The 9,498-nt window shown below is 46.4% G+C and overlaps 1 protein-coding gene across 1 annotated transcript in view; it reads right to left on the bottom strand.

The window, feature by feature from the left end:
- Positions 1–9,498, bottom strand: part of TMEM266 (transmembrane protein 266) — a 55,792-nt gene that overhangs the window by 10,892 nt on the left and 35,402 nt on the right. Inside the window, exon 9 of the mRNA XM_031055916.1 lies at positions 7,048–7,234. Within this exon, the coding sequence (XP_030911776.1) occupies positions 7,048–7,234 (187 nt within the window). The remainder of the gene's footprint in view (positions 1–7,047; positions 7,235–9,498) is intronic.

The raw sequence follows: 9,498 nt of genomic DNA, 5'->3' as shown, positions 1-9,498 counted from the left end.
TGTTGGAAAAGCCCTTTGAGCCTACCAGTAACACTGCCACTAAGCCATGTCCCTCTGTGCCACATCCACCCCTAACAAATGGCCCCAGGGAAATGTGGATGACAGGAAATTTCGTGATGAAGTTCCAAAAGGTGTGAGCTGAGAAGGAAGAGTGTGGCAGCTCTTCCCCATATGAAAACCTGTGGTGAACAAGGATTTCTCTACAATCCTCCCTGCAGAGAGCCTGGGGAGGGATTCAGCTGAGAGTTCTGCAGAGCAGGGGAAGGAAGGAGCAGAGCAGGGCAAGGAAGGAGCAGAGCAGGAGCTCTCTGCAGCCCACAGCAGAGTTTGCTCAAGCAGTGTGGGCTGACAGCTCCAAGGGGGGAGGCAGCAGAGACCACAAAGGGACAGTGGGGCTGACTCCAACACCATCAGAGCTCCCACCCCAGGAGGGAATGTCTGACTGCAAGGCTGCTCAGACTCTGCCCCATCTCACATAAACCCAGCCTGCACTGTGACCAGCCCCCTGCAAGGCTGCTCACTGCAGTGCAGTCCCAGCTCTGCCTGCTGCCCAAATCCCAGTTATTGAAAAAACGTGTGGCTCTCAGTCAGGATCTGTCTGACAAGCACTGGATTTTGTCTGATGAAGGTTTCCAAGTTATCTGCTTGTTCTTTTCCTGCAGGACTCCAAACACACACTGCAATGGTTCAGGGAGTAATAAACTACTTAGAGTACAGTGCCATATAATCTCATCTGACCCAAGAGACAACATTGCAATCTCTCTCTCTCGGCCCCATAAAAACCTCATAAATTTGGTGAAATATATAAATGACATTCCACCCAAGGCAGAGCTCTTTCAGTTCTATAATGCCTCAACAGTGATCTTTAATTGTTTCATCAATGCCTCCATGAGTGATCTGCAACTCCCCTGCATACAAGAAAAGGCCTTAAAAGGGGGGTTTTATTTTGAAATATTTCATGATTAGAGTATTTTATTTCATATTTTTATTGCCATTGGTTGTACTGCCTTCTGTCTCTCCAAGCTGAATTTTCTGAACTGGAAGGTTCTTTTTTCTGCTGTGCAGCCTCCCAGTGAGGAGTGAGTCCTCAGAGTAATGTCTCACCCCAACTTCCTCCCAGAAAAGAGTCTTTACTAGGAGGTTTCTAAAGGAACAGATCTTTCATCTGTTTCAACAGGAACCAAGAGCAGCCAGCTGGCACTTTCCAGGAGACTTCCCCTGCCTTTGGTTTGAAGACAGATTGCTACATTACTGCAAGCTGCAGTAGTCACACCACTGTTCAATTCACACACACATCCAGTCCCTGCAGAGGCTGGATGGATGCCTGGGCACATGGATATTCCATCTTGAGAGCAACTGTAAAGTCATCTTGCAGAGAAAACAGAGCAACAGCTTCAGCCTGGTTCTAAGTAAGGAATCATTCTGTGGTCAAAGTCATTGTGCAGAAGGAAACCTGGGATATGCAACAGGCTCCATTATCAGCAGATGCTGCTGGGACAGAAACCCAGAATCCTGACAACAAATGGGGGACTTTGGGCCTCACTTGAGCAGATGATGCAGCAAGAGCACTGAGCTGGCTGGAGCAGGGCTGGGATGCAGCACAGCTGTGTGAGGGGGGCACAGCATGGCCTGGGGGACTCTCAGTGCTCCTCCCAACCTTGTTCCCTGAGTGTGGATCAGCAGAGCCACACCTGAGCTGGCTCAGTACAGTCAGCCTGAAGCAAACTCAGAGGAACCTGGGTTTGTCTCTGTGAAACAGCAACATTGGCTGAGTCTAAAATACAAAGCTAAGGAAGAATATGGCTGCCACCAAAACAATCATCAAGATAAGAAAAAATATGCAAAAGGATTCAAGAACAAACTGTTATAAACTGGCAACAAATAAATGTAATCTGAGAATTAGGAAAAGACTCATGACACTTGAGAAGCCAGGCGTCTGGCAGGGCAGCAGAGGGCAGAGCAATCACTGCTGTCAGGGGAGCACCATCTGCTCTTGAAAGGGATCCTTCTGAAAGGCTGCAGGCTTGGACAGTGGAGAGCATTCCAGTTCTGTGTTCCTCTACCTGTCAGCAATGTCTTCACACCTCTTCACATTAATGATGAGAGACAACTTCACCCTCACAGCCGTGACTGCAGGCTCACCCCTTCTGGGAGTGAGCAGTTTCAACCCCACCCATTTGGTGACTATGAAATACAAGAGCCTGACTCCACTAACTGCACACACATTTCTCTAAGTGTTGCTTAAGGTTTAATTCCTTTGATTCCTGCCTGGCTGGTCAGTGCACAGAGAACCACAAAGCCTGGAAGAGGCACCTAGAGAGAGGTCAAGCTGAAGTGGTGTGCACTTAGATACTTCACTTCCAGGAGTAGACTTCAAAGTAGATACATTTCAGCATTTGAAAATAACCATAAACTATTTTTTATCTATTGTCTTGCACTAACACGGTTCTTTTAGAGCACTAACAGATGATCACCAAAGGAACTGGCTTAGAGTTTAAAAGCATCCAACCAGCAGAGCCTGCCTTGCAAGGAACAACTGACAAAATCCTTCCCAGTGCCCTGCTTTGCCTTCTCAGACAGCTTATGAATAATGTTAAGGGAAGCCCTCTGAAGCTCCAAAAGTTTTCATGCTCTCCTCCCAGTATCCACTTTCTTCACTTACAAAACAGTGGGTACCTATGGGGAGGGCAAGCTTTACTTTTCTTTAAAGCATGATCATAAATTGCAGCAGTCCCCCAAAGCAAAAGACTTACTGCTAACCCCATAAAAATGGGAATTTGACTCAGAACAGTTAAAGAAAGGTTTTTGGCGATGTGAAGTTCCGGTTCTTGCTCAAAGGAACAGAAGGGTGGTATATTAATCTTACAATATGGCAGTACTGTAGAATTTCAAAAACCAAAATGATATATGCAGGAAAATGAGGAATTTCCACTAGGGACTCTAATTCATATGTTATGGGAGAGATTAAAGAATAATAAATTTTGGAAGGAAGTATTAATGGCTAGAGGGGGCACTGTGAACCTGGCATTCCCTGAAGCCTGGAACTTTGTATACCAAACACTAAAAATGATTTGTGCAGAACAAGAAAACATTAGCTGTTATTCTCACCATGACCAGTTACATACTGTATGGGCTAAGAACTCCTTTATAATTTAGAACTTCCTTTATAATTTAGAGATTAATAGATAGGATGATATTTGCCATTATGTGAAATGGCAACCATCTCTGGGAAGAAGAAAGGAGCACTCAGGGTATTTCCCTGCTCTCAGAGAAAGGCTGACCACAATGCTCCTGAACATCATTAGCAATGCTGCTGTGCACTCACAGGCAGCAGCTTTCAGCCCAAGCTCTTCACAAACAGAGCTCAAGTGCTCTGAGAGTGCAGCAAATGTCAGAGCTCTGCCCTGGGTTTGCAGCTCCTCCAGCCCTGCCCTTCTCTGGGGTCTGTTTCTTTCCTGCTGTTGATACTGGTACCCTTTGACCTGCAGGCTGAAAACTCTTTCAGCCTTCACATTTATCTGGTCTGAAGATAAAATTCTTGGCAAGAGAATTAAAACTTCCATTCAAAGTAAATTAAAGGTGAAAAATATTCCTGCTTCTTTACCATATTAATTAGGAAATACCATATATCCACACATTTTCCACAGTGTTATTCCCACTGTGTCAGGAGGTCTCTTGGTGAACTGCACTGCAGAGACAGAAGTGGGAGGCAGCAACCAGCTCATGGTTCCCAAAATTAGCACAGACTGGCCTTCAGGAGGAGGCATGAAATGTAAGCTGGGGAGTTAAGGGACTCTTTCAGAACTCATTGTCCATCTGACCACAGCTCTTGCTTCTCCCAGTCTTGTACCTGCAGTTAAGGCACTTTAAATACAAAGAGCAGGAGATCTGCTGCAGGAAAGTCTGGGTGAAAACATGGAATTGAAAACTCCCAAATCAGCCAGCACACACAGAGCTCTCCTGGTGCAGGTCACTGTGTATCCTTACACAAATTTGCAGAGGTGCTGCACGTACCATGTGCAGATACTGGGGTTACCTGACTTACTTTACTGAATGCTGTAGTAAATGGTTGCACAAAATCCTGTGTAAATACCAGAGACAAGCTACAGCTGCCCCTGAGGAGCTTTAACTTATGCACTGTCCCATAAAACTTCCAGGTAGGGAAATGAGTAAAAAGTCTCAATGCTTTCTTATTCCATCAGCCCTTCATGGTGAAGAATTCTGCACTGAATGTTTCCATTGTTCAATATAGATGGGGGAAATTAGATTAGCCTGAGATGGAATATCCCATTTTCTCATGCAGTATGTTCTCTAGCCAACTCAAGCTTGCTGGTTTGGCAGAATTCAGAGCTCTCTAAAGACAGCGATTTTTTTGAAGGCTGACAAAGTTTCATTTGGCAAAAACACAGGCATTCCATTCCATCCCCCAGCCTCAGGTGTTGTATGTAGGGCTTATGTTCTGCCAGAGCATAAAAGAACAGCACATCAGAGCGTGTTCTGCCAAACAGCTGAATGGTGGCTTTGAACTGCTGCCTCCCTCTCCACAGTGAGGTGAGCTGGTCCCTCATTTCTCCTCTCCCTGGCAGTGCACGAGGCCATGGCAGGTATGTTCCAGAGCTCACAGGTACCAAGTGGCACTCAGGATGATTAGCTGCAGCCCTCACTCTGGAATCTTTAAGGAAGAAAAACACAGCTCAGAAAAAAGGGTTGCAAAGCAATCCCTAACGTGGTCTGACACACAGGGTGACTTGCAAAATGTAACCCTTGACCCAAAGGTTAAAACACTGGTGGCTGAAGTTCCAGGCAGAGCAAGTGGTGTGGGAAGCCCTGAAGGCAGCACAGCCAGTGTGACTGCAGGAGAGTACAGGAATTGTCTTGTCTGCCTGTGCTCTGCAGAGCCACATCTCTGATATTTCACATGCCCCAGCAGGTGGGGAGATGGGACATCCCACCCAGAGGCCCCTTCAGCCATGCCCTGCTGCCCCCTGGCACAGCACAGGCAGCTCTGGCTGACACCTGCACTGCTCAGGAGGGTGCAGAACGAGCAGACACTGCCAGCATGGCAAAGGGAGGATGGAGAAAGCTGCTGCAGCCACCGCCAGCCCATCACTGGGAATATAAGCTGGTGCCAGAGAGCTGGAGAGGAAAGCCCCAGTCGAGGTGGGGAGGGAGAACAATGAGGCAGGGCTGGCCCAGGATCCTTACTGCCTTCTCCAGCTGTGAGCTGAGATTCCCAAGTTACACAGAAGCAATCCCTGAGCCAGCACTGCAAAATAATCCTGGGAATGCCGTGTGAAATCCTCTGCCTGGACTGCCTGTGCCCTGGGCTGTGCACACTGAACTCCACTGCTGCTCTGGGGTGTCTCAGGCACTCTGACTTGGGCCCCAAGGGATGACAGACTACCACAGACTGCTGCAGAACACAGGGAATTTCTCCTGTCCAGCTCCTGCCTCATTCTACAGAAACTACTTGTTCAAATACTGTCACCCTAATCTAGGTTCTGAAAACGAGCATTCAAGGCAACAACAAAGACTTTGTATGCAATATATAATACAGGGCACAAGAAACATTACCTCTGGTACTTTTAGATGATCTCCAGGAACTGGAAATTTATTCTGCAAATTCACTATAAATGTTTAAATATAACATAACTGCACCTGACCCAATAAGTGAAGCAATCCATGTTTTCTTATTTGCTCAATGTCTTTTTTTATCAGTGAAAAGCACAAATCCCTCTAATCATGTAACCTAAGTGCAGAAATCAATCCTGAAGATTTGGAGTCTACTTTGTTGCAAGTGTGGGCAGCATTTTACAGGAAGCCATGAATAATGAGTAATTCTGTTAACCTGGATGTTGGAAAGAATACCTTGAACAGAAGAATTTTTAGAGCAACCTCCACAGCACTAAAATTTCAGCAAGCCTCCTTACAGTGTGCACAACACTCTTCAGTTCCAAACGTAACCCGCAAGGAACACATGCATAAATTATAATCTATCCACTGGGGAAACCTCTGAAATACTACAAAAAAGAGGGAAATGCATTTTCGGGGTCAGTCTGCTCAACTGTCTGCTTTTAAATACAATTTCATATCAGGAATAATTAATGGCTTTTCTGTAGTTAGTGCTTAGATATTATAAACTGGAAAAAACCAAAACGATTTTCTACATGCTTTCACCACTCTGTAGAGAAAGGAAAGGATTATAATTTGAAAATGTCTAACAGCTTTTAAAGTATCTGTGCCTTGAATTCTAAGGAGTATGACCAACATAAAGATACTGTGCAAACTTTGTATTCCAACAGATCCACAATAATTAAGCTAAGATGTCCAAGGAATACTAACACAGCACTAAGGCAGAAAGTGTTGTCTCCTCTGGAATATTACATTAAAGCAAGAGACATTCTGCACTCCACTGAAAGGGTTGGAGGATCACAGGAAAGAAGCTTTGTCTTTTCCAGAAAAAAAATCAGGTCCAGCACTTACATAATAAAATGTGATCCAAGCAGATGTAACCGCTGTTATCCCTGAAGCACAGAGCTGCCCAGCAGACACCCTGGGCAGCAGAATGCTCCTCACCACGGCCACGTGGCACTCAGACATGCAAGCAGGATGCCCACACTGCCCTTCCCTCCTTGCCTGGCACCAGTGCTGCCCTGCCCAACAGTGGCAGCTTTAGGGAACTGGGGAGAGCACAGCCTCCAGGCAAGGCAAGCCCCACAGCTGATGCAGGAGTCCTCTCCAAACCACAGAAATGCAAGTGGCCAAAGACTAAAACTGTTTTTCAATGTTCTTCCCAATATCCTTGCTTTTACCTCTGAGTGATTATCCTTTAGCCAACTTTCATTTGGCTGCTGCTTCTCCAATGTTTGATGGATGTGACCATGAGGACACTGGGAAGGTACATCGTAGCCATTTCTTTGGCTCTGTTTAGAACCTGCTCCCAAATACAACAGCTCCTGCTACTTGAGAGCAGATGCAGCAATGAACCCCTGCAGGAGTGAAGGAGTTCAGTGGGATCCCCCTGTGCAGGATCAGCTGTGCTCTCACCTCGTGCAGGTCGCAGCTCAGAGATGTTCTCGGTGCCTTCGTCGTCCGAGTCTTCGGTGGCCACCACCTTGTACCTCTTGCTGCTCTGCTTGTTCAGCACGTGTGGGACCTGCAGGGCAGCCTCCCTCTCTGCAGCCAGGTCCAAGTCCTGCTGAGCAAGGTGGGCCCTCAGCTGCCTGATTTCAAACTAGAGGAAAAAACAACACCACAAACCAATGTCATGTGAGCACAGCCAGAAGCTGAAATGCTGCAGCTGGGGACCTGTCACTCATCCCTGAACACTGCAGGTCTGGTAAAAGAGACAGTGGGCTTGAGCCAGGACATGAGTCCAAGCTGGTGCTGCTCTCCCAGAGCCCAGGTGAGCTGGACCATTGCTCACATATCTAAAGACAATGACTGCCTCAGGCTGCTCCTCTGTTTTGCACAGCTGTGTCCTGAAGGTTATTTTGGACAATTTTAACAATTCTTACTGCAAACCTCATGTAACCTTTATAGCAAGAGACCACTTTTAACAGGCATTTAGGGAGTTAGGCTCATGACAAATATCCCTAACCAGACTTTGTAATGAGGCCTCCAGTGGAGGGGAGGTTCTCTGAGCAGCACCCAGAATGGTCCTTCCTCACTAATCAGACAGGGGGAGGATACTACAGTCCTCTTCTGACTTGAAATCTTCTGTGCTCAGGAGTGCGCAGAAAACCCTGGGGAAGGTTACCACTTTTCTGGCCATTCCTCTCCAACATGTTAAAGAACTTCTGCAGCCACAAGGGGATTTGCTCATGACTGGTGTTATAAAGCAGACACCTGAAACAAGAAGCTACCAGGTACAATCTGACTGAGGGATACAGCAGATTTAATTTTTGATGGCCAGTATCTTCTACAATGCAAGAAGGAAATCAGTTTTTTTGGAGAGGCTGCAGAGACCCTTTAAACCTTTATACAAGCAGGAAAAAACTCCCTGTGCCACACAGCAGAGCTGTGGGGCTGCAAGGAAGAGTTTCTCTTTAAAAGAGTAAACTCTTTAAAATCAGTAGTACAGCAGTGACCAAGTCATGTCTAAATGTAGAGTTGGAGAAGGAAACACAAATGAGGTAACAGGCAAACACTCAAATGTGGCTCAGGGCCTGCAGAGCCACAACAGAGCAGGAGGACACGGCAGTGCCACTCCACACCCACAGCACACATGGAATTGGCACCTCCATGCTGGAAAACTGCTGTGGAACAGCCCTGGCTGAGTGCACCTGGCTGTGCCTCACCCTCAGATGTGACTCAGATCGGCTTCACAGGCAGATTTTGGAAGCCATCCCCACACCCCATTTGTTCCCCTGCAGTCAGACGTGGTGCAAACACCGAGGAGGGGAAACCAGACAGAATTTCCACAGATTCAGGAAAGGAAAAGGGATTCCAGTTGATACACCTGGACACTATCTGCTTTCCAGAGCAGCTGGGAAGGAACTACACTAACTGGAAGGCCTATTGCAAGACTCAAATCTAGAAAGCCAAAGGGCAGCTCAAGCTTTCCAGATCCCATTAAAGCAGCTAATCCAGGGCTCTAACAAAGCACACAGCTTTCCCTCCATCTGCAATCCAGCTGCAAACAGCTGGCTGCAAGTGCTCACTGCTTTTAACCAAAGGTCTTCTGGCAGTGGCAGTCAGGAGTCAGGTGGAATCAGCAAATGTCAAAATACTGCCCTGCTCCCTGATTTCCTGCAATGAAGCCTCCATGGCAGATTCTTGTTTTTGTGCTAACCTATTGCTAGGAAGAACTGGCTCTGCTAACTCTGCTCCCAGCCAGCCTGAAGCATCCTGAAGCTCAAGGTGCCAGTATGAACATAGGGAATTTCAGGTTTTATCCTTTACTTGAACAAAACAAGGAATCACAAGGAATACCTTACATTCCACCTTTAAAGAGAGAAAGATACCCTTTCAGACACTCCTTTGGTTTAATGGAAGAAATGCACTCAAACAGATTAGCCAAAAAAGAAATTTGGTGATTTTTTTTCATGTTGTCTAGCTCAAACATAATTTGTTTTTCTACATTTCACCTTCCAAAAACATTCACATGTGTCAGAAAAAGAAATAACTGTCATTGAAATGCTTAATTCTGGCCTAGAGGTATGGTACGATTTCCTCTTTTCATGCAAGATAAAAAATCCAGCAGGTGTTTTTCAACACAGACAGAAGTAGCTAAAAGTCAGCTCAATAACTATGTCTGCATCAGATCCAATTTAAGAAGCTTCAGCATTTACAAAGTTTTGCTGAGCATTGTAACAATCCGAAGCCTGAACGCATCACTGCATTATACAGGTGTGAAGGAGAAAAGGGGAGAGCCCAGACTCCCGCGCACTCACAGCTCCTGGGACGGAGTGAGCATTTCCAAACAGCAGAGGCTATTGCCAGATTACTGCCAGGTTACTGCCAGGTTATTGCCCCGTTCCTGCCAGCCCTCAGCCC

The sequence above is a fragment of the Geospiza fortis genome, unplaced genomic scaffold, assembly GCF_000277835.1.
Source record: "Geospiza fortis unplaced genomic scaffold, GeoFor_1.0 scaffold171, whole genome shotgun sequence".
Classification (NCBI taxonomy): domain Eukaryota; kingdom Metazoa; phylum Chordata; class Aves; order Passeriformes; family Thraupidae; genus Geospiza; species Geospiza fortis.
Note: the sequence above shows the minus strand (reverse complement) of the source record. Positions and strands in the feature narration are given on the sequence as shown.